The 26,622-nt window shown below is 32.2% G+C and overlaps 1 protein-coding gene across 1 annotated transcript in view; it reads left to right on the forward strand.

The window, feature by feature from the left end:
* LOC139524746 (DNA replication licensing factor mcm2-like) overlaps positions 1-26,622 on the forward strand; it is a 42,437-nt gene that overhangs the window by 13,042 nt on the left and 2,773 nt on the right. The window contains exons 13-17 of the mRNA XM_071319806.1: positions 909-983; positions 1,537-1,620; positions 2,347-2,502; positions 21,772-21,954; positions 22,381-22,536. Coding sequence (XP_071175907.1) covers positions 909-983; positions 1,537-1,620; positions 2,347-2,502; positions 21,772-21,954; positions 22,381-22,536 — 654 coding nt within the window. The remainder of the gene's footprint in view (positions 1-908; positions 984-1,536; positions 1,621-2,346; positions 2,503-21,771; positions 21,955-22,380; positions 22,537-26,622) is intronic.

The raw sequence follows: 26,622 nt of genomic DNA on the forward strand, positions 1-26,622 counted from the left end.
ATCCGAAGTTATGATCTATCAACAAACATGGTCGCCATTGCTAAAAATATAACATAGGGGTCAAATGCAGTTTTTGGCTTATAACTCAAAAACCAAAGCATTTAGAGCAAATCTGACGTGGGTAATATTGTTTATCAGGTCAAGATCTATCTGCCCTGAAATTTTCAGATGAATCAGACAACCTGTTGTTGGGTTGCTGCCCCTGAATTGATAATTTTAAGGAAATTTTGCTGTTTTTGTTTATTATCTTGAATATAATTATAGATAGAAATAAACTGTAAACAGCAATAATGTTCAGCAAAGTAAGATCTTCAATTAAGTCAATTTGACCAAAATTGTCAATTGACCCCTTAAGGAGTTATTGCCCTTTAAAGACTTTTTTCACAATTTGTTCATCATGTTGACTTACTTTAAAAAATCTTCTCCTTTGAAACTGCTGTATCAATTTCAGCTAAACTTAGGCTAAATGAGTTTCAGAGTATCTAGTATAAATTTTATATTTTATTTCCTTGTATGTCAAGAAACATAGCTCCTATGGCTAAAATAGAACATAGGAGAAAATGATTATTTTTTTTGGCTTTTGAAGAAAATAGGACGATCCAAAAAACGTTTAAATAAATTGAAAAACCAGGAATTATTATTAAAACATTTTTCAAGCTCAGTGAAATATTTCTTTTGAATGCATTAAATGGGAATAACAATTCTGTATTTGGAGAGCTTTTGCTGTCAATAAGGGATTGGACGATTGTGATTATACTTTTACCGTCTGCTTGCTAGGGCCAGAGAAAATTGCATTTGCCACAGTCAAATCCAAAATTAACCTAAACAAAGCTTATAGTATTTTACTGATGTTCCAATATTCTGATATAGTTCTATATTTAGTATTGACATCTATTTTGACTTTACAGGTTGATTTAACAGAGCCTATTTTGTCCAGATTTGATGTTCTGTGTGTTGTTAGAGATACAGTTGACCCAATCCAGGTATAAATAAATCTTTATAAAACAAAATGAATCTATTTATTAGGGGCGAAAAGATTCACATTAAAAGAGTAAGTTGTGGTTATTTTGACTGTTTAAGTTAGTAGGCAGCTTACTAAAAGAATGATATTTGGGATATGTTTTAACACTTGAAAGAAACTGTTCATTGTAGCTATAGAGGTTATTGACCTGCATTGTCAACTAAATTTTTTTTTTTGAATTTTATACTGAAATTATTAAGAAATTTTTAATATAAAAAGCTTTTGAAGATATAACTAACTAGAACAGACAACATGAATCATTAAAAGCTATAAAATGCATTTCATCATTTTGATTAATATATCCGTAAAAATGAACTCCACAAAAATATAACTTACTTTAAATTGTAATTTTTGGTTTGTAACATTTCCGTAGACTAAAAGTTTCTGAATCCATGAATTCAATGAGATTATTGAGTAGAGAGACACAAGCAGATGAAATGAAAGAAATCGTTCAATTTATTCAATATTTACAGTTGAATTTTAAATGTGATATTTGATATTGATAAATTTTGTAGGATGAGAGATTGGCTAGATTTGTAACAGGCAGTCACATTAAACATCATCCTAATGCTACAGATGCTCAAGCAGATGAAAATTTGGTATGTTTATTATAAATATCAATATGTGTTAGTGTCAGGATAAATTTTCTGGAACTTGTAGTCAATTTGATTTCTTTTGGGATGTTTAAGAATTAGATGCAATGTGGCATGTTAGGTAATTTTATCAAACCTCAACCTTGCATGAAAAAAAAAATCCTTTTATTATTCTTACAAAATTCTAAGAAAAATGCAACTACAATTAGTTTTAATGAATCATCCACCCTCTATAATCAATTTTGAAGACACCCTCAACAAATCATCATGATAATAGCTATTACTCAATTTATTTCACTTGACTGGGCGGGGTTTAACTAGTTCGCTCATAATAAACCAGTCCATCTATAGATAGGTGTTTTAGGAAGAACTTCATCAATGAAGTGTCCAGTCATTCTTTTGTAAATTCCTTTGATGACACTGATAGGTGATTATAAATCAATAATTATTATAACGGCAATCATCCTTATCACACACATCTTCAAATAGACTGTCCTAATGCAAATTAAAACGTAAGCTCCGCCTGATCAGTTGAAATAACATTGGTAATACTTATTTGGAAAACTAATATAGTACAGAAAGCATAATAAAGTTTGTCTGAATTTTAATTTAAGTAGGAAAACATAAAATTAAAACAAGATTTAGTTCCCTTACACCAGACCAACAACATAGCAACATATAAAACAAAGGTAATGGGGTAAACTTTAAAAAAATCATTACTTTATGTTTCAGAATCTCTTGAACACAAGTGCATCAGTTGAGCCTCTACCTCAAGATTTACTTAAGAAATACATTATTTATTGTAAAGACAAAGTACATCCAAAACTCCATCAAATGGACCAAGATAAAGTTGCAAAGATGTACTCAGAATTAAGAAGAGAATCAATGGTAAGATCAGGGCTATAAAAACTTCTATTTTCAGACTTGACATCAAACTTTGCATGTCAGCTTGAGTGACTGAAATAGAACACAAAAGTGGGTTTGCAATTTTAAGATTTAGATATAAAATTTGAGGTCAATTTCTGGCCTAACACAGATACACTTTCCCAGCTATAACATTGATACATGGACTAATTACATTCGAAACTAGACTCTTTATATACCCACTCATTACAATAAAAGTTATTATTTTATTGAAAGCTAATATGTACCTTTCCACCTGACAGGTAGACCATTTTCTTTACTGAAATTGTGTATTGGGTGAAACAAGGTGTGAACTGAGTAAAGACCAAACATTTACATTCAACAAACAAATTTGAAGGACACTGTTAGGCCAAAAAAAAAAAATGTTTGTTTAGGCCACACCAATTTTATTGGTAGTTCTTTGGATTTTCCTGCTCCTGTTTTGGAGAAATTGACTTTTCAATAAAAAAAAAAATTACCACTTCCGCAAATTTTTGGGCCACATGCTGCTCCAAAAATAGTTTATCCTTGACAATTTTTTCCTCATAGACGTTTTTCTTGAGCATATATTGCTCCAATCAATTCAAAGTACGTGTGATAAATGTATTTGCTAATAAAAGGTCAAAAATCGGGATGCCAACATGAAGTTGTCAGATCATTGCATAGGACAAATAGTTATTGAACATACAGTTATTTGAAATGGATTTCATTTTACCTATGAAGACTTGTTCTAGAAGTCAAAATAAAAAATCTTTCGTTAGACGACATGATCACAACAGTACTCGTTAGAACCATTGTCATTGCTGATCATTGTTTCAATAGACACAGTCCGAGATTAATCTGACGTACAACGTACAACGGCTGTTTAGCCAGACTAGATATAGAGTTGTTCAACGGCTCCAGCTTGTCAGGCAAAACATTCGTTGGACGTCAGAGTTATCTCTGACTACAACAGACATAGATAGAGCTATCTGTCTTGGATGAAATTAATATTAAATTTACATGATTTAAAGAAAAAAAGACATATTAATCATATTTTCAAATTGATGAAAATCCATATCCCATTGTTAGTCTATTGACATGCACTCAGAACTCTTGTAAAAGCCTGTAAATAATAACTAATGTATTATTGGTGCAACCACTTCCAGTTTCAGATACATTTAGGTTTCAGGGGCAAAAGGAAAATGTATTTTGCCAAATCAAAATAATGCATGTGAATGTGGTATAAGGACATAATGTATTTTAAGGGAATGTTCCATTACACTGAGATCACGTGCATAGCAATACATGTATAACTATTTTACTTAACATGTTTTTGAAATATTCACCTCACTCATTATGTTGATCCTTTTATAGATAAATAGGTCCAACTAGATGCCAAGCAGCCAATAAACAATCACTTCTATATATGAAAACAACTGTATCAAAGATATTTAATATTTTTCTAGGGCATTTTTGGGAATATATGCACATATTTTAATTGTATTCCATACAATATATTTACCTACTTACACATCTCCTCTCTTTAAACTTTATCTGCTTTGCCACCTTATTATATACATGTGTGAATTTTTGTGTGAATAAAAATTCACACAGTTATTGCGAACCCTATCATAGTTTTCCATAGATTCACCTGCAAGTTACCTGTCCATTTAAACTTTTGGCAGTTCTATTGTCCCATCTAACAAATACAACAGGTATTGTTCTCTGTGTAGTTTATTCACTCAGACCTTTAAATTTCTTCTAGGAGAAATATATCACTTATTGATTAATCTACCTGAGTAAAAAATTGAACTGTCAATGAAGAAAAAATACTTATACCAATACTAAGTAAGGACTCACAAAACTGCATGTGGTGTTGTATTTATTCGATACATGGAGTAACTCGTTTTTAATGTGTTCAATATTACATTTGTAATACTGATTCAAAAATTAAAAGTTGATTTCTGATCAAATATTCAATATTTTTGTGTGTTTGATAAATAAAAAATTGAATATTATTATTTTTAAATTAAGGTCTTCATCAAGGATCCGGAAATTTTTTCACCTAATTTCGGTCATTTTCATACAACTTAAAAGTTGATGCCCCTTTTCAAAAAATGATTGTCAAAATCACATTACTGCATGAGACTCATTATGAGTATGCTCATACTCGATCGTCATGACTCATGTTCGTAGCATCAACAACTTGTTTCACTGTTGCATCGCATTTACTTCATGATTTGTCCTACCATGTTCCAAAAATCATTTAAGAGCAATCAAGGGAAGGCAACAATTTAAAAATAAAATGATTTTAATGACTCAAAACGATAATATTCTCAATTATCGCTTACGTTTCCTTTGATTCTGAAGTCAAAATTCAAACCCGGATGTACTGCGACAATAGTAAAACGAACAATTCCGGATTCATTTCCGGGATTAGTTTTGTTTATCCAAATCACAGGAAATCATCGGCTTTTTAATATTTTACCTTTAATAGTGTAAGAATATTAATTAAAATAGTTGTACTAGCTTTATTTAGGATGAAATTTTTTTTTAATTTACAATTAATTGTCTAAATCTGTGGAAGAGAATTTCAAGCATGCGTATTACATAGTAAACAAAGCACGTGTGTTAGAAGTAAAAAAATATTTTTTTCTATGTAAATTAAACCAAGTTTTAATTTAATTTTAAATCATAATTGACAATTGTCTGACCTGTTGAATAATTAAATAACGAAGCCAGTTGGTATGGACTTTTTATTTCTTTATAATAATAGTTTGGAGTATGTGATTAATTGCCATGTGTGAATTAAAAACACAGGTAAAGAGATTAGCAATCATTAGCCAATAGCTCCCTGAGGCATTAATATAGTTACATGTATTAGGAGGGCCCTCAGGTTTATAACACTTTATTGAAGTGGCAGTTTAATTACAGGAAATAGATAACCAAACAAAAATATGTTCAAAATGGCGATTTTGAAAGTAGATCTCAACGAAATGACCGAAATTATTTCGGTTGAAAAATAAAATTTGACCTAAATCCAAATTAAAAGTTTAGGACATCATAGTTTCAGTTTAGGACATGACTGGCAAATATGACCGTTTCCGGACCCTTGGTCTTCATAAACATAAGTCTATAAATGAACAACAACAAAAACATGTAAATTCATTGGAAAATACTAAAAAATGTGTCTGAAATAAACTTTTTAGTATTAAACCAGATTTTATATTGAACAGATTGAAAATATATTAATGATAATATTGAATAAATACAATATTGCATACAGTTTATGTGAGTTATTAGAAGTATTTCAATAAAAAAGAAGATAATTTTTTGGTCAGGTAAATTAATCAATGAGTGATATATTTCTCCTAGAAGAAATTTAAAGGTCCCAGTGAATAAACTACACAGAGAACAATACCTGTTGTATTTGTTAGATGGGACAATAGGACTTACAAAAGTTTAAATGGACAGGTAACTTGCAGGTGAATCTATGGAAAACTGAGATAGATTTCGCAATAAAGCTTATTTGACGAAAATAATCAAAATCATACTAAACCAAATCTAACCAGAAAGTTGGGTATGGTATAGACTGTACTACAGGCACAAATACATTAGATTATATGCTTAAAGGGAAATTCCGCGATTTTTTACTTATCATCTAATTATGTTCATCTTAACATAAAAAACACATTTGCAAAGTTTTAAATTTATATTCCTTCTAATAACGGAGAAAATCAAGTATTTGTAACTTTTTTGGTTGAATTCTCGAGTGGGTCGTGACGTATTAGCCCGATTTATTGAATTCTGGGAAAAAATAAAATCTGTTTAACTCTTATAGCTTATCGACAATATACGTAATTAAAAGCGCACAGCTGACGAATGGTCGAAGTTATAAACCACAATATAAGAATGAACGAAAGTGAATATGCATATATATACCGTTTTGTATTGATTGAATTAAACTCCTATAAAATTATCTCTAGTAAATGTTTTTGAATAAATTTAATTAATTATTGTTGAGATTTTTTTCATAAAATATTTATTGAACATTTTTACTGATATTGAACTGAAAATATTTCAGTTCTATTTACCGTTATTGTTTTGATAATCATTTCAATGCAACTAATGTGTGAGCAGAGTGTGTATATTATTTTGTAAAGGTCACTGTATATTTCTCGGCTTGAGGTCAATTCGTTTACCTTGTAGCTATTTAGCCGCAGGTGTGAGTTCAAGCGTACACAGGTATAAATGTTGTTATTTGGAAAGGATAAATAGAAAGGATTAGAGTATATGCTGTCATGATGTTAATACACTAAGATTAAATACACGATGAGAATAAAGATACAATAATTAAATTGTGTAAATTAATTGAAAATAAAATTCAGATTCGTAATTCCGAAAGTGTATAAAAATAAAAGGAAACAATTTTTGATTACTTTCTTAGCGGCAATTGGCGTAAAGATTCAAATATGAAGCAAAAAATAGTAGTTTTAATCTTTAATAAAAACTAAATGCAATATTACCCAATTTGATATACCATTGTACATCTGTTTGATATCATTGACTTTACCGGAATTTCTTAACTTGTATTCAAATCTGGCTGTGTTTAAATGCTAATAAAACTATTGCAATTTTAAAGTTTTTAATTGACAAAAAAATACAACATACAACGTGCATAATTTTTTTTTAGTTTCTTTTTAACATTTTATTCTTACATAATTAAATTCATTTGACAATCATTTACACGAACTTTTTGTGAAAAGAATACTAATTATCTAAGCTAAGGCATTATATCTTTTGAGGATTTTTGAGGATTTTTTTTTAAAATTCTATGATAATAGTTGTGCAATGTTGAACATGATAGCCGTCATTAATCCAAATAAGTAATACAGTAGTTGTAATAAAAGTTATACTTTAGTCATGCATTACAGATATTGACGAATTTATAATAGTTCGTTCATACATCGTTGTTCATGAAACAATCATTATTAGTATACATGTAAGTTTCCTGACGTATAAGAGCCATTGAGGATGAGCTCCAGAGAAATCAGACTAGTTGCGTTTCGTTCGTTTGTTTGTTGGGAAAGGATAGGAAATGCAACCGCTTGTACAGATAAACGACAGAATTACCATACAAGCATTTATAGTCAACACAATCAGAAAGAGTTCCCATTGTTAGACGGGGAATATGAAGGCTTCCAAGAATGAACAAGTGACATGTCTAACTCTGAACAGTTAGAGAACAGACTATCGACATCGAACGCTTGTTCTTGATATTTGAAACTGTATGCATATATATACGTATACGTTTATGATATAGTGATGAGTTCTGACAAAAACTAAATTCCTTCATGGTTATATCTTGCCATACGTTTATATTGGTTTGTAAGGTGATTACTCAAAATCGTTATTTGAAAATCCTGTTTGTGAGATGTAGATTCATTTCAATACAGAAATTTCGTCTATATATTTCACAAGTGTATAACACGGAGAAGCTCTGAAGGTTCATTACTCCCATTTTGTTTGGGTGTGAACCATCGATGTTTACAGCAATATCAAGGAATAAGGTGATGATGGTAGAAAGAACTATGGGCGTCATGTGGCAAATATTACATGCATATCGGACAATGAGTTGTCAATCTGTATGAAAAGTTTTCCAATACAGCCATATTATTGAGAAGGAATGTTTACATGCTATACTCTCGTACTAGTATTACAGGGTTCTTGTGGCGTTCACCTTAAATATAACTAAAATTCTTTTATCTGACAAGAATATCCCTATTTAGCGAACAAGTAATTTATTCTTTTTTCGGTTATTGAATACCAAGAAAGAAAATAAATCCCGAAATTAATTTGAAACTTTGATACTCAAAAGTTTCCCAGCAAAATATTCACATCCCCTGGGGATAATTAGTGTTCGTCCAGTGGCATATATAACAATTGTGATGACGAATTCCTTCCTTTGTTTGAGAACAATCTTATTGAAATATAAATCTGTGATTTTCCTAGGTCCACAGCTTCAATGAACCAAAGCAAAAGTTATACATCGACCTGTATTTAAATCAAATTGGTTCTCTTCTTCTTTTGGTATACAACTGTAGTCTATCGACATTCGATGATTACATACTGTTGGCATACGTTGGCTAGTCTATTTACAACACTTTTACCCCTATTTATTCAAAATATATGTTTTTTTCTTATGTTCAATGTATACACGTATATATTTTAAATTGCGCTATAGTTCCGTAACTTTATATCCAGTCGTATAAACGAATCGTCGGCAAGTGCGTACATTTTTTTAAATCAATATTTCTGGTCTGTTCCAATCTGTCCTTCACTATTGACAATGACTATATATTACATTTTCCCAAATTCACCCTTGGAAAAAATATTTAAATAGATTTTAATTTCATCAAATCTTATTTTTTTGGGTATTATTTATATATTATGAATTATATTCTTTACACCAGAAAATAATGTTATTTATAAACAAGCGTATGAGTTTAGTAATGACAAGTAAGACAGAGTTGTATATTATACATCTGATAGTTCAAAATGGAAAGTTATAAGTTATAAGTTATCAGCCGTGTACACTGATCAATACCTGCAGAAGTGAAACGATGCATGAACTTGCAAGCCCGACAGGAAATCGCTTGAATACCTGGACGTGTCACCTCACACCCCTCACAATACCTTTGGAAGTAATACCTTTAGCCATGCTGGTGATCAGATAAGGGAAGATCAAAATATATTTGAAAAAAGTTTATTACTTTAAAGAATTATGAACAAATTAGATTTTCGAAAACAATTTTCACGGAACACTTATTTATGATTTCAACTTTGACTTTTCACCTAATTCCAATATCAACAGTTTAAAAACAACAGACCATGGTAATTTAAAAAAAGTAAGAATATTTTCCGTATCAAGTTAGTTAGTCGTATTAAACAACCGTACGATTGACAAGATATCGACACGCAATTACGACTACATCGGTTACTGTAGTTTTGTTTCTTTGTGGTTTATAGACATATCGTTTTTATTCATCGGGAAAGAAGACAAGATGGCGGATCACGGAGAATTGATACTCTAAATTTAAAATCGATGGTGATCGCTTATCTAGCGGAATAAAACTTTAATATCTATGAATTTGAACATTTTTATACAGAATGAACATAATATCAATTTTTGATTTTTTTGCGAAGTTTCCCTTTAAGAGCATGTTTCTCCTTCTTTTTCTTTGAAGCTACCCAGTTTTAACATGTACACAAATTTCTAAATTGCACAATTTAAATTTTTTTTTACTGCTCGCTCCACTTGAGCACCCGCCTCAACAAAACTCATTTTCAAGAATTTTTTACAATAAAAAAAAATTTCGCTCGCTTGCCCCATATTTTTAGCTCACCTGGCCCGAAGGGCCAAGTGAGCTTTTCTCATCACTTGGCGTCCGGCGTCCGTCGTCCGTCGTCCGTCGTCCGTCGTCCGTCGTCGTCGTCGTCGTTAACTTTTACAAAAATCTTCTCCTCCGAAACTACTGGGCCAAATCAAACCAAACTTGGCCACAATCATCATTGGGGTATCTAGTTTAAAAAATGTGTGGCGTGACCCGGTCAACCAACCAAGATGGCCGCCACGGCTAAAAATAGAACATAGGGGTAAAATGCAGTTTTTGGCTTATAACTCAAAAACCAAAGCATTTAGAGCAAATCTGACATGGGGTAAAAATGTTTATCAGGTCAAGATCTATCTGCCCTGAAATTTTCAGATGAATCGGTCAATCGGTTGTTGGGTTGCTGCCCCTGAATTGGTAATTTTGAGGAAATTTTGCTGTTTTTGGTTATTATCTTGAATATTATTATAGATAGAGATAAACTGTAAACAGCAATAATGTTCAGCAAAGTAAGATCTACAAATAAGTTAACATGACCAAAATGGTCAGTTGACCCGTTTAGGAGTTATTGCCCTTTATAGTCAATTTTTAACCATTTTTCGTTAATTAAAGTAATCTTTTACAAAAATCTTCTCCTCTGAAACTACTGGGCTAAATTAATCCAAACTTGGCCACAATCATCTTTGGGGTATCTAGTTTAAAAAAAGTGTGGCATGACCTGGTCAACCAACCAAGATGGCCGCCACGGCTAAAAATAGAACAAAGGGGTAAAATGCAGTTTTTGGCTTATAACTCAAAAACCAAAGCATTTTGAGGAAATCTGACATGGAATAAAAATGTTTATCAGGTCAAGATCTATCTGCCCTGAAATTTTCAGATGAATCGGTCAATCGGTTGTTGGGTTGCTGCCCCTGAATTGGAAATTTTGAGGAAATTTTGCTGTTTTTGGTTATTATCTTGAATATTATTATAGATAGAGATAAACTGTAAACAGCAATAATGTTCAGCAAAGTAAGATCTACAAATAAGTCAACATGACCAAAATGGTCAGTTGACCCGTTTAGGAGTTATTGCCCTTTATAGTCAATTTTTAACCATTTTTCGTAAATCTTAGTTATCTTTTACAAAAATCTTCTCCTCTGAAACTACTGGGCCAAATTCATTCAAACCTGGCCACAGTCATCTTTGAGGTACCTTGTTTGAAAAATGTGTTCGATGACCTGGCCATCCAACCAAGATGGCCACCACGGCTAAAAATAGAACAGGGGTAAAATGTAGTTTTTTGCCTATAACTCTGAAACCCAAATCATTTAGAGGAAATCTGACAAGGAGTTAAATTGTTAATAAAGTCAATATATATCTGCCCTGAAATATTCAAATGAATAGGACAACCGGTTATTGGGTTGCTGCCCTCCAATTGGTAATTTTTAAAGAAATTTTGCTGTTTTTGGTTATTATCTTGAATACTATTATAGATAGCGATAAACTGTAAACAGCGATAATGTTCATCAAAGTAAGATCTACAAATAAGTCCACATGACCTAAATGGTCAATTGACCCCTTAAGGAGTTATTGCCCTTTATAGTCAATTATTAACAATTTTCATTAATTTGGTAAATTTATGTAAATTTTTACCAAATATTTTTCTCTGTTACTAATGGGCAAAGTTCATTATAGATATAATTGTAAGAAGCAAGAATGTTCAGTAAAGTAAGAACTTCAAACACATCACCATCACCAAAATACAATTTTGTCATGAATCCATTTGTGTTCTTTGTTTAATATGCACATAGACCAAGGTGAGCGACACAGGCTCTTTAGAGCCTCTAGTTTTTAGCTTTTGTCCAAAGAACTATAAATCAAATTGGTGTGGCCATAAGGTTACATGCTTTAAAAAATAGGGTAGGTAGGTCAGTATTTCAATTTTATTTAATTTTTTAGCTCACCTGGCCCGAAGGGCCAAGTGAGCTTTTCTCATCACTTGGCGTCCGTCGTCCGTCGTCGTCCGTCGTCGTTAACTTTTACAAAAATCTTCTCCTCTGAAACTACTGGGCCAAATCAAACCAAACTTGGCCACAATCATCATTGGGGTATCTAGTTTAAAAAATGTGTGGCGTGACCCGGTCAACCAACCAAGATGGCCGCCACGGCTAAAAATAGAACATAGGGGTAAAATGCAGTTTTTGGCTTATAACTCAAAAACCAAAGCATTTAGAGCAAATCTGACATGGGGTAAAAATGTTTATCAGGTCAAGATCTATCTGCCCTGAAATTTTCAGATGAATCGGTCAATCGGTTGTTGGGTTGCTGCCCCTGAATTGGTAATTTTGAAGAAATTTTGCTGTTTTTGGTTATTATCTTGAATATTATTATAGTTAGAGATAAACTGTAAACAGCAATAATGTTCAGCAAAGTAAGATCTACAAATAAGTCAACATGACCAAAATGGTCAGTTGACCCGTTTAGGAGTTATTGCCCTTTATAGTCAATTTTTAACCATTTTTAGCTCACCTGGCCCGAAGGGCCAAGTGAGCTTTTCTCATCACTTGGCGTCCGTCGTCCGTCGTCGTCCGTCGTCGTCGTCGTCCGTCGTTGTTAACTTTTACAAAAATCTTCTCCTCTGAAACTACTGGGCCAAATCAAACCAAACTTGGCCACAATCATCATTGGGGTATCTAGTTTAAAAAATGTGTGGCGTGACCCGGTCAACCAACCAAGATGGCCGCCACGGCTAAAAATAGAACATAGGGGTAAAATGCAGTTTTTGGCTTATAACTCAAAAACCAAAGCATTTAGAGCAAATCTGACATGGGGTAAAAATGTTTATCAGGTCAAGATCTATCTGCCCTGAAATTTTCAGATGAATCGGTCAATCGGTTGTTGGGTTGCTGCCCCTGAATTGGTAATTTTGAGGAAATTTTGCTGTTTTTGGTTATTATCTTGAATATTATTATAGATAGAGATAAACTGTAAACAGCAATAATGTTCAGCAAAGTAAGATCTACAAATAAGTCAACATGACCAAAATGGTCAGTTGACCCGTTTAGGAGTTATTGCCCTTTATAGTCAATTTTTAACTATTTTTCGTTAATTAAAGTAATCTTTTACAAAAATCTTCTCCTCTGAAACTACTGGGCCAAATTAATCTAAACTTGGCCACAATCATCTTTGGGGTATCTAGTTTAAAAAATGTGTGGCGTGACCTGGTCAACCAACCAAGATGGCCGCCACGGCTAAAAATAGAACAAAGGGGTAAAATGCAGTTTTTGGCTTATAACTCAAAAACCAAAGCATTTTGAGGAAATCTAACGGGATAAAAATGTTAATCAGGTCAAGATCTATCTGCCCTGAAATTTTCAGATGAATCAGTCAATCGGTTGTTGGGTTGCTGCCCCTGAATTGGTAATTTTGAGGAAATTTTGCTGTTTTTGGTTATTATCTTGAATATTATTATAGATAGAGATAAACTGTAAACAGCAATAATGTTCATCAAAGTAAGATCTACAAATAAGTCGACATGACCAAAATGGTCAGTTGACCCGTTTAGGAGTTATTGCCCTTTATAGTCAATTTTAACCATTTTTCATAAATTAAATTAATCTTTTACAAAAATCTTCTCCTCTGAAACTACTGGGCCAAATTAATCCAAACTTGGCCACAATCATCTTTGGGGTATCTAGTTTAAAAAATGTGTGGCGTGACCTGGTCAACCAACCAAGATGGCCACCACCGCTAAAAATAGAACATAGGGGTAAAATGCAGTTTTTGGCTTATAACTCAAAAACCAAAGCATTTTGAGGAAATCTGACATGGGATAAAAATGTTTATCAGGTCAAGATCTATCTGCCCTGAAATTTTCAGATGAATCGGTCAATCGGTTGTTGGGTTGCTGCCCCTGAATTGGTAATTTTGAGGAAATTTTGCTGTTTTTGGTTATTATCTTGAATATTATTATAGATAGAGATAAATTGTAAACAGCAATAATGTTCAGCAAAGTAAGATCTACAAATAAGTCAACATGACCAAAATGGTCAGTTGACCCCTTTAGGAGTTATTGCCCTTTATAGTCAATCTTTAACCATTTTTCATAAATCTAAGTAATCTTTTACAAAATCTCCACTGAAACTACTAGGCCACAATCATCTTTGGGGTATCTAGTTTGAAAAATGTGTCCGATGACCTGGCCATTCAACCAAGATGGCCGCCACGGCTAAAAATAGAACATAGGGGTAAAATGCAGTTTTTGGCTTATAACTATGAATTCAAAGCATCTAGAGCAAATCTGACAAGAAGTTAAATTGTTAATCAAGTCAATATCTATCTGCCCTGAATTTTTCAGATGAATTGGACAACTGGTTGTTGGGTTGCTGCCCTCCAATTGGTAATTTTTAAAGAAATTTTGATGTTTTTGGTTATCTTGAATACTATTATAGATAGCGATAAACTGTAAACAGCAATAATGTTCAGCAAAGTAAGATCTACAAATAAGTCAACATGACCTAAATGATCAATTGACCCCTTAAGGAGTTATTGCCCTTTATAGTCAATTTTTAACAATTTTCATTAATTTGGTAAATATATGTAAATTTTTACCAAATATAGTTCTCTGTTACTAATGGGCAAAGTTCATTATAGATATAATTGTAAGAAGCAAAATCGTTCAGTAAAGTAAGAACTTCAAACACATCACCATCACCAAAATACAATTTTGTCATGAATCCATTTGTGTCCTTTGTTTAATATGCACATAGACCAAGGTGAGCGACACAGGCTCTTTAGAGCCTCTAGTTCGTTAATTAAAGTAATCTTTTACAAAAATCTTCTCCTCTGAAACTACTTGGCCAAATTAATCCAAACTTGGCCACAATCATCTTTGGGGTATCTAGTTTAAAAAATGTGTGGCGTGACCTGGTCAACCAACCAAGATGGCCGCCAGGGCTAAAAATAGAACAAAGGGGTAAAATGCAGTTTTTGGCTTATAACTCAAAAACCAAAGCATTTTGAGGAAATCTGACATGGGATAAAAATGTTAATCAGGTCAAGATCTATCTGCCCTAAAATTTTCAGATGAATCGGTCAATCGGTTGTTGGGTTGCTGCCCCTGAATTGGTAATTTTGAGGAAATTTTGCTGTTTTTGGTTATTATCTTGAATATTATTATAGATAGAGATAAACTGTAAACAGCAATAATGTTCAGCAAAGTAAGATCTACAAATAAGTCAACATGACCAAAATGGTCAGTGGACCCGTTTAGGAGTTATTGCCCTTTATAGTCAATTTTTAACCATTTTTCGTAAATTAAAGTAATCTTTTACAAAAATCTTCTCCTCTGAAACTACTTGGCCAAATTAATCCAAACTTGGCCACAATCATCTTTGGGGTATCTAGTTTAAAAAAAGTGTGGCGTGACCTGGTCAACCAACCAAGATGGCCGCCACCGCTAAAAATAGAACATAGGGGTAAAATGCAGTTTTTGGCTTAAAACTCAAAAACCAAAGCATTTTGAGGAAATCTGACATGGGGATAAAAATGTTTATCAGGTCAAGAACTATCTGCCCTGAAATTTTCAGATGAATCGGTCAATCGGTTGTTGGGTTGCTGCCCCTGAATTGGTAATTTTGAGGAAATTTTGCTGTTTTTGGTTATTATCTTGAATATTATTATAGATAGAGATAAATTGTAAACAGCAATAATGTTCAGCAAAGTAAGATCTACAAATAAGTCAACATGACCAAAATGGTCAGTTGACCCCTTTAGGAGTTATTGCCCTTTATAGTCAATCTTTAACCATTTTTCATAAATCTAAGTAATCTTTTACAAAATCTCCACTGAAACTACTAGGCCACAATCATCTTTGGGGTATCTAGTTTGAAAAATGTGTCCGATGACCTGGCCATTCAACCAAGATGGCCGCCACGGCTAAAAATAGAACATAGGGGTAAAATGCAGTTTTTTGCTTATAACTATGAAACCAAAGCATCTAGAGCAAATCTGACAAGAAGTTAAATTGTTAATCAAGTCAATATCTATCTGCCCTGAATTTTTCAGATGAATTGGACAACTGGTTGTTGGGTTGCTGCCCTCCAATTGGTATTTTTTATAGAAATTTTGCCGTTTTTGGTTATCTTGAATACTATTATAGATAGCGATAAACTGTAAACAGCAATAATGTTGAGCAAAGTAAGATCTACAAATAAGTCAACATGACCTAAATGGTCAATTGACCCCTTAAGGAGTTATTGCCCTTTATAGTCAATTTTTAACAATTTTCATTAATTTGGTAAATTTATGTAAATTTTTACCAAATATAGTTCTCTGTTACTAATGGGCAAAGTTCATGATAGATATAATTGTAAGAAGCAAAATCGTTCAGTAAAGTAAGAACTTCAAACACATCACCATCACCAAAATACAATTTTGTCATGAATCCATTTGTGTCCTTTGTTTAATATGCACATAGACCAAGGTGAGCGACACAGGCTCTTTAGAGCCTCTAGTTTATTTAATTTTTTTGTGAAATGATTTTGAGTGTGCAGTTTGGTCTTGTCGTGGTCCAAGTTGATCATGGGCCGAGTTTACCTGTAATTTTAATGATTGGATTATTTCCCTTCGTTATTGGTTGGAAAAAAATGGCGGCAACATATTTATTTCATCACATGAAACATGAATTTTCTTAAAACAGCTATCATATTCACGATTATGAACATTATGACACATTATTGGGGAAGACGGCTTCAAGCCGTCAATCCCCAATGGGGTTGACCAGAGTGACATTCCCTCACATCATTCATTTTGTTTTTATAGTGTGGAAAACCCCCCAACAAATCTTACTGAGATTGATGAGAAAGGGAGACACAAATGAATAGATTGACTGTAAACACTTTTTTTACACATTTCCCTTCTGTTTCTCTTGAAATTATCGTATATTGAGCACTCCTTTACACTATTTCAGTGTTCTCCCCAGAAATTTTGGATAGCATCACATTTGGCGTAAACAAATTAATTGCATTTTTTTTTCAATGTAATTTATCGTGTCGTGGCAACGCTTTATTTCCTTTATGTTATATACATTATTGTTTATTACAAAATGTATTATATTGTTTGTATGCCATAGGCCCTTATTTGGTAAATAAAATATTCTATTCCACCCTATTCTTTGTTTTTATATTGTTGAATTCATAACTGAGAATACAATTAAACTATAACCATGATAACAGTATTTTCAGTTTATGTTTTCTATATTCATTTATAGTTCCAGAATTATTTTTTTCCTCTTAGTCTAAATAAAAGTATATGTGTGGTTCCAGTTACCCTACCTATACCCAGCTAAATGAATGAAAGGTTTATTATAGTGCAACCTTTATAGATACAATTGCACTACCTATGTAGGAAAAAAACATGGGTTCTTAATAACAAATTTGAATAGAAAAAATTCTTTATCATGCCTTTGAAACATATTAGTTCAGGGTCCCAGTTGTTTCTTTTTACAAAATGATATATTTTTAACAAAGTTATCTACAACTAGTCTGTTAATGCTTAGTTTTCTCTTTATGTGTCATTGTTTTCAGTCTACTGTGCCATTTGTGCATATATAGTTATTATTGTAAAATCCGGATTTTTGTCATATCTGGTCCGGTTCTGATCAGTAGTTTACACTAAAATATTAAATGGCCGCCAAAAGCAATGAAAAATACGAAAATAAACAATGTTTGACAAGAGATTGGGAATGAATATGGCGTTTTTAATGCATTAAATGGATGAAACATATGCACAAGCCAATTTTGATCACTTTCTTACGAAAGAACAAAACTTATTTTGCCCAAAATCAAAATTTTCACTCTCGATTTAATAGGGAAAGAAAGAAAGTAATATATATCAAAAGTCGTAAAAAGCTAAGACTCAACCTCATTTTAAAAGAGAAAAATTGTTTTTTTTTTGAAATTTCATTTAGCAAACATATATTTCGATTTTTTTATGATTTTCTGATTACGTTTTCTCCTTGTCGAAATCTGCCGATTGCAAACCACGTGGTATTAATCATGTCAAAGTGACAGCTTGGGGTATTCGTATCCAAACAGTTATCACCCAAAGGGCAATAAACACCTTTTTAACCACTCTAAATTGCCTCTATTGTCCGACTTGAAGGGATTACAATTAAAAGTGATATATTATTTTATGGTCATAAGTGGTAATTAGATGAAAGTTCAAAATTTAGGAACGAGAAAAATAACATCCTGAAAATAATTATAGCGTCGCGGTAATTATTATAGCGTCACGGTACCGCGACGCTAAAACGGCCTGGGGAGAACACTGTATTTACGTTTCTTTTACAATCCGGAAAAATCAGTATGACGAGATATTCTAAATATATCCAACCTACATTATATTTTATAGTGACGTCATTGTTGGAATGCCACACTACGTTGAAGAAGGGATATCCTTCACTGGTTATTTAAATCATTGAATGATTACATGTGATTCTTCCGGCGGGAATCAAAATCTCCCGCTTTTAAGACCCTCTTCCGTCCCTCCCGTTAAAATTTGAAATCTTCCGCTTTTTGAGAATGTCAACCTCGAAAAATCTTCAGTAGAAATTTTTGTTTACAAAATTGATACTGACAGGGAAAAAGTCCGAGAACATCAAAATTCATATCGGAAAAGTCCGAGAAAAACGGAAGTTTCCTTTAACTGTTTTGATGTCAAAAGGTAAATAGCCTTGAGTTATCTATGAAGGTGTTAAGGATTAGACTGTATAAACAGCAATAAAAGAGTATTGGCAATTGGTGATCAACTAGCAAGTTTAGGACACATGTCTGGATGATTAAAAGTGAAATACTGACAATGGATTAATTAAAGTTGTATAAACAACGACTTTTTTGTGTACTGTTAAAAACATTGAACAGTTATATTACTTAACCTCAAGACAAATGACTTAATGATCTCAAATATGATATGTATGCCTACTACACTTGTTGCAAAGCTGACTATGGTGACCCTAATGACTTGACCAAACATATGGATACAGCAAACCCACCAGAAAGCTCACAACTCTATCAAGTCAACACCACTGTTCAGTTAGTGGTACCAAAATTGACAATGTAGCTTAAGCATAGATACTTTTACCAACTATATATGATGGCTAATCACTCTATCTTGAACTTTATATATAATAAATAAATATTTAAAAAACCCTTATCTTCTATTTCTATCAAGGACGTATGTTAGTTATACGTCCTTGATTTCTATCAAGTAAAAATGGCTATGGAGTTATAGAATCATTAACAAAAAAGGAACTTATGCAGTTTAAACACCAAAAAACCATTGCGTACGTCGATAAAAATGTTGATAAAAAATCTCCGGTTATGAGCCACAAACTCCAGCTGAAAATTTCTAAATCTCCAGTTGTGACTTGACAACTCTGTCACATGTCTCAGACATGACAGACATCCTTAAAGATTGTGCACTAATTAAAAAATCGTATTTGTTTAATTGAAACATAATTATGTTTGCTGTAGATAATTCAAACATCAATATGCAATACTTTAATTTGTAGGTCATCAACTTTCAAAGTAAACAAAGTCTGAGGGCTACATGAGATTGGGGAGAGAAACGATTTTTTTCATTTTTTTCTGCAAAACTTTGTTTTGAGAATTTTCCTCCAAATCAGGAGCACCTCAATTTATGAGTAATTATCCACTAAAATAAACACTTAAAATGTAACATTTAGTATATGATAAGTAGCTATATATAGTCTTCCATTAAAACTTAATTGTGTGTACCAACATAATCATTGTAATGGTGACAAGAAAAAATTAAATTCCAAATGTTGCATTTTGTTGTTTAAACCTATTTATTCATGAAATTTTACAAATATTTTAAAACGTAGTATTTGGAAACAAGCTTCACACAGTTTACATTAATCATATTGTTTTTTTTATTAGTACCTGTACCCGTGTGATGAGAGTTTTAACTGGGAACTTTATCACTGGAAAGGAGTAGGTTCAGTAAGATCCCTTTTTGGCCCCACAATTAAGCAATTTTGCAAAATTGTGAAAATGTAATCTTTTAGCTACTTTTTGGAAAGTAGAATGCTTCTGCTACATAAATATGTGCTGTTTTTGACAATACAATGCACATATATCGTGTACTAGCATCATACAGTCATGCTAAATTACTGAAATCTTCACAATTATAGCATTTTAGTTAAATTTTAGACGGTTTCCGTCTCAAATGAAAGTGGCCGCATTCGTGTTCATTCATAATATTGAAATGTAAGTTGTATTTGATGATAAGACATAACATATATAAAGGTTGAGGATGAACACGGATGCGGCCACTTTCATTTTTGACGAAAACCATCTGAAAAGTGACGTTTTTTGGCATATTTGATAGATTTTTCATATTTAAGCTTCAATCGGAGCGTTTTTAATGACTGAATCAGTTAAAATCTTGAGCATAAACTAATCGAATCAATTACAATAGACACTTAAGTGTTTAAAAAGTGTCCTAAATATCTCATTAGATGAAACTGAAATTTGGGGCCAAAATCGGCCCTTACCGGACCTACTCCTTTAAAACTGAATAGATTTTTCAGTCCTAACTTTCTTAAAGTCATATGAAACCAGTGAGTGGTGAAAAATAATGTTTATCCAATTCTTGAACCAATGCATGTTTATATCATAAACTTAGAGCTCTGTGCACAATTTTGTCATTTTTTACGCAAATATATCGTATAATCGTCAATTTTTTTTCTCTCTGTCTGTTATGATATAACAAATATGGCTGCTCATTAAATGCCGTGTTTTAAAGCCGAAGTTTATCGATTGTCACCTTATAGTAAATAAATGACAAAAAGCATGGGTATTGAGTACGTGTTTAACATGTACAATCAGATAATTGTTTATTTTAATGACAGATCCATGCGTATTGCGATCGCCGGATTTTTACGAGGAGGGTTACGCTCAGGTCACTATGCATACGGAAAATACGTCGGCGAATTGCTTCCTGGAAGCAAGCAATTAAAAACAAATAAACTTCTTGTAAATGTGGACACATTAAAGAATTTTCCTCAGAAAAAAGTATATGTACATAAGTTGTATAATGAAAACTATCCATTTAGTTATAAAAAAACATATGCATGATTTTTTTTAATTTGAGGTTTCTTATGACTTTAAGAAAAAAAATTAAATCTTAAGAGTACTGTCACAAAAAATGGAAAATGGCCCTAGCCTGCAGTTTAGTCGTACACTATTAAGATTTCAAAAAATATTGTAGTTGTTGTTAAATGACCAAATTCAACTAGTTGAATTTTAGATAATTAACTATCAACTTTAATTGAATGTTTAGATTTAGAAGATGCAGATCTCTTCCATTGGTTTAAATTGAACCCTAAACTAAAGAAACGAAATTACATTGAACAACAATTGATTTCAATATTGTCAACCTTTCTACATGTTTCTAGCTGTTCTTTTTTTCATTCTTTATATGAAAGCTATCAAATGATACCCCCCCCCCCCCTCTCCAAAAAAAATGAAATAGAAACAAGGGCCGTCTTTCCCCTCAGAGCTATTCAGCTCTTTGATTTTTCTCTTTACGATGGAAATAAAACGGCTTGGGTCGGTGCTCAAAATAGGGTTGGTCAAGTGGTAAACAGACATATATTTTTTTTGCCTTATTGGAAAAACTAACCATTCATAATATATGAATTATGAATTAAAGGTACCACCAATAAAACACACTAAGTGGGAACCATTTAGATCTTGAAATCCTCGGTAAAATTAGACCTCAATATAATTTTGTCAAAAGTCAATTCTTTTAATCTTTTGGATTAACTGGTCTCTATATTATAAGTTATAAGATATTTATATTTGACTTTTTACAGGCTACAGGTAGTATACCAATTACCGTCAGACATATTGAGTCCATGATACGTTTAGCAGAGGGTCATGCTAAGATGCACCTGAGAGATTATGTTAATGAAGATGATGTAAACATGGCCATGAGAATTATGTTAGAAAGTTTCATTAGTACACAAAAGTTCAGCATCACAAGAACAATGAGAAAGGTAAGCTTACTGGGGCCAAGAGGAATAAGACTGATTTTTTTCCGATTTGGCACAATTTATAAAAGAGGAAAATTAGTCAAACTGCACTCCTTTAAATGAAAAACAGAAGAAATATGGAGCCTATTTTATGTATATAGTCTCTATTTCATGTATTCAGTCTCCAGTTCTTAAACAATACATTCAACATTCCTGATTAAATGAAAGGAAATTTGTTTTAAGAACATCAGAATTAAATACATGACAAGCCAAATAAATCTAAAAAGTTCACCTTACATGTGTAATAAAAAATTCAAAAAGTGGTATCGAAAGAAACTTTGATTTAAAACATGTTCAAAACATTTTTGAATAATCTTACCCAAAGAATTTATTATACAATATATACTATGTATAGGTGATAAACTATATTATGCCATTTCTATTTTGCAGACATTTAGCAGATATTTGACCTACAAGAAGGACAACAATGAATTGTTACTGTTTATTCTGAAACAATTAGCTATGGATCAAATGTCATTCCAGAGGAACAGATTTGGACTTGACCAAGAGACTATAGAAATCTCAGAAAAAGATTTGGCAGATAAGGTTTGTTATAATATTATAATGACAGCTTCATACTTGCATCTAATAAATAAATATAGTGTTGAAACTGAAGTAAACATAGTTCTACTAAAACTGAAGAAAGCATAGTTATCCAACAAGTAAGTTTTCATAAAATAAATACATATGTAGTTTTGCCTATCTTTTTATATAAGTATGGCTCATTTTTCCTATATTCTATTTTTCATTATTCAATGATTAGGGCTATTCCAGTAAAAATTATCCAGGGGGGGTGGAACGCCACTTATTTTTTGACCCCCCACCTATGGAAAAGATTAAAAAAATACACCCCCACCTAGAACATGTATTTTCTTCCAAGACAACCCTACCTAGAGAAAAAAAATAAAAGTTAGTTAGTTTTTTAAAGTATACAAAAATGTTGCATCCTGTCAAATAAATGTAAAATTTGTTGGTTTATCTATTTCAGTGCATCCAAAAAGGGAGGAGGGCCCTGGCCCCCCCTAAATCCGCCTCTGGTCTCAATGGCAATCATACCACATCTTCTTTTTTATACTAGCTATGTTGCTATTAAAATATAAAATGAAACATATAACAATGTTATGGAGCAGCAGACGACAGATGCAACATGACGGCAATAGCTCACAGTGACCGAAAAAGGGGGGTGCGATTTTAATTATGGCCCATTTTATTTTTAAAACTGTCAATAAGATTTTCAGGTACGACATATTCTTCAGGTGGGGAAACTGGTTGGCACCAACCATTTGATGTTTCAGAGTTTAGTTTGAGCCATAAAATATTTTTGGTAGGCACAATGTAATTCTTTTTTTATTTTTTGTATTTCTTATATACATTTTTTTTTTTCAATAGGTAAATGTTGATGAAGATGATATACTCTCCTGTGTAACAAGGCCATATTTTTCCGCAAAAATTAGGCCATTTTTTTCCTTCAATACCACCCACGCAACATGCGCAATAAAAATCTAATTGTCTGTGCCAAATATAAATATTTTTTTATGGACCGCATAGTTTGGAAGTCACCCACACATATTTTTTTGTGGGGAGGCGGTATACAAGGGAGAGGGTACTTGAAGTTGTTATAAACTGTATGCAATAAAATATTATTTGGGACAAAAATTGCAAAGAATTGGCCAGTCCACCTTATTAAGGACATATTCTTTGCAAGGAAAGAGATTTAAGTACAGCAAATTCTGCCATTTCAATTTCAATGAATATACAATAACTTCTTCCAACCGCAACAATATTTAAGTTAACCTTTATTTACAATGTTTAAACTGGTACTGTTGCCTTGTTCATGTTCATGTTGGGTTTTTTAACATTAAATTTGGGTCTTCGTCGATACCATACTTATTCCAGACGTTCCGTATCAGAGGACATTTTAGGCAATTCCTCTGCACTTCTTGTATCATTATATCTTCATCACGGTGACAAGAATAACAGTATAGAGTACCATTAATTCATAGAACAAAACAACAAATCGCTGAAGAAGTCATGTTTACAAAATGTCAAAATGAGCCAAAGACCAAAAAATGACAAGGACAGTTAAGCGTCTTTTATGGAGACAAAAACTATATTCCTAAAAAGTCTTTGGGGTTTTTCAATCGAAATAATAGCAAGCTAAACTAAATGAGATTATTATAAGGGCTAAATCTCGTCTGTACTAGCCAAATTTAACAAATTTAAAGTTGTTTATAAAAAAAATATATATCATGAATGATGGTTAATTACGTTTTTCGGGTTATCAGTTAGACCGCATGGTTTTATTATTACAATAGGAAAACACCCGAGACGTGAAATCGCATGGTTCTATTATCATAGGACATTAGTGTCATTAACACCAAAAAAATCTGCCAGGACAGTAGCCTACTCCGCTAAAAAAAAAATGGCTGAAATTGTCGAGAAGAGTTTACCTATAATTGTTATATTTTCTTCAGTACAATTGTCTGGCATAATATTTTTATATGATTATAAAGATTATGGAATAATCTTTCTAAAAACCCATGATTTATATTTTTTTCATCTTTTAAAGGTAAACAAAATCTGCCAGGACAGAAGCCTTTTACGTTAGAAATTTTGTTGAAATTTGTTCAAAATCAATATATAAGGTTTAATATCTTCTTTAAAATAAAAGTCCGGTAAACAAATTTTAGTTCATTTAAAAGTTTGAAATATAAGCTTTATGAAAATATAAAATAATATGGACATTTATTTCCTTAACGCCAAAAAAAAATTGCCAGGACAGTAGCCTACTCCGTTAAATTTCTGAATTAATTGCAGAAATTAACAACGCAATTGTTTTTTTTTTTTAAATATAATATTTGAATAGTTTCTTTTTTGCGATTGGGCTTAAATTAAAATATTGTTTGTTTGCAGTTTACCGACCGACCCTTGAAAATCCTCCCGACTGTGAAAATTTTATTGCTTTAAATTTGAAGAAATTTTTTTTAATACTTCTATTGACGCGATCCGGAACTTTGGGTCCTTTCCGGAAATGATTTAAAGTCTGGGTCAATTATGCATTTCAAGTTCGGTTTTTCTTAGCTTCCCGTCAAGCGTTCATGTGACCATTTAATGATAAAGCACATGGAAATTGTTTACAGGTATCCATGAAGACACGGAGGAGTACTTTACGCTGTCGTCTCGTGTCAATTTTAAGACAAATAACAAACAAAAAAGTTTATTAGTAAACTGTTTATACAGACTCGGGCACATGTAATGATGTGTGATGATATCATAGACGATGATGCAGCGGATATTCATAACTGACACGATAACCATTCTGTCTAAAACAAATCGGATACAGAATCTGTGGAGCCTGACTTTATTGAACCAATTTCAGTGGTTAAATAATTCGACAGCAGCTTGAAGTATGGCATATTTTCTACAAATCGTTGTGAAGACGACAAAGATGAAACCACTCCTCCGTGACTTTTTTCTTCATGGATATCTGTAAACACGCCTGTACGGAGGAAGGGCTCATTTGAAATGTTAATGGATATAGATCATGTCAAATCAATAAGAAGCAACCCTAACTACACAAAGATGTAGAGAAAATGAATGGTTAGCTTGAAAAATAAATATACTCTCTCTATATTAAATCTATCTTCGATTGCAATGAATATGCTCCTTTAGGATAAGGGGGGCTGCCCCACTCATTGCAATTATTCTCTTTCTTACAATATTAAATATACCCAAACTGTGGCCTGTGTGAATTCAATTAAAACATGTCCTTAGGAGCTATGCTGCCAATTTTTTTTATGCATTAAAAACATTTCAGTACAGACCATTTACTTTTAATGGGGTGCTATGGATTTCACCCAAACTTTAGATTTCTTTGGTTTTCATTAAAGCCTGGCAAAAATATAACCTTATCACATATAATTAAATATTGTTAGAAATATGAAAACAGTCGAATGTCTTAATACTTTTTTTTCAAGTTGCCTTTTTTTCAATTGAGGAAAATTCAATGGTTATTTTTTTTTTTATTAAAAATACACTCTTTAATACATTGTCTTATAAATCTTTAATATCTACATTTTTCTGATGAAAATACTCTACTTATGAAAACATTCTAGTCAAGAAGCATACATGTCTGAATATATTTCTTTAAAACAGTTCTAGTCATACTGACATTCCTTGTTTATAAGTGTTCCAGTATTTAATAATTATACCATATTTTATGTCATAAATTGGATAATGACACTATGTTAAAGTTTCAGTTTTGGTTAAAAAGTTTTTTATCTGAAAATGCCTGTTCATTTGATGTTGGTTTTCAGCATGTCCAGTGTTTGTTGTTTTAAAACGTTTTTTTTTCTTCACAAGAAACTTGGTTTAGTGTAACTGCTTGTTTAAACTGTATTTTGGCTGATAAAATAAAATATTTTTCCTACCTACAGGTTGAATAGTTGAATAGATTATTACTTTTTGTTGTTATAATTCGTTGTTAAGTTTTAGCATTAAATTTTGGGAAAAGATAAAAATATTCATTCGATAATAGATGAATTTCATAAAAAGTGTCCCATGAGTCGTCCTATAGCTAAATATTTAGTTGGCACGTGCTAAACTTAACGATCTGTCATCGAATCTGTGTAT

The sequence above is a fragment of the Mytilus edulis genome, chromosome 1 (genome assembly GCF_963676685.1).
Source record: "Mytilus edulis chromosome 1, xbMytEdul2.2, whole genome shotgun sequence".
Taxonomy (NCBI): domain Eukaryota; kingdom Metazoa; phylum Mollusca; class Bivalvia; order Mytilida; family Mytilidae; genus Mytilus; species Mytilus edulis.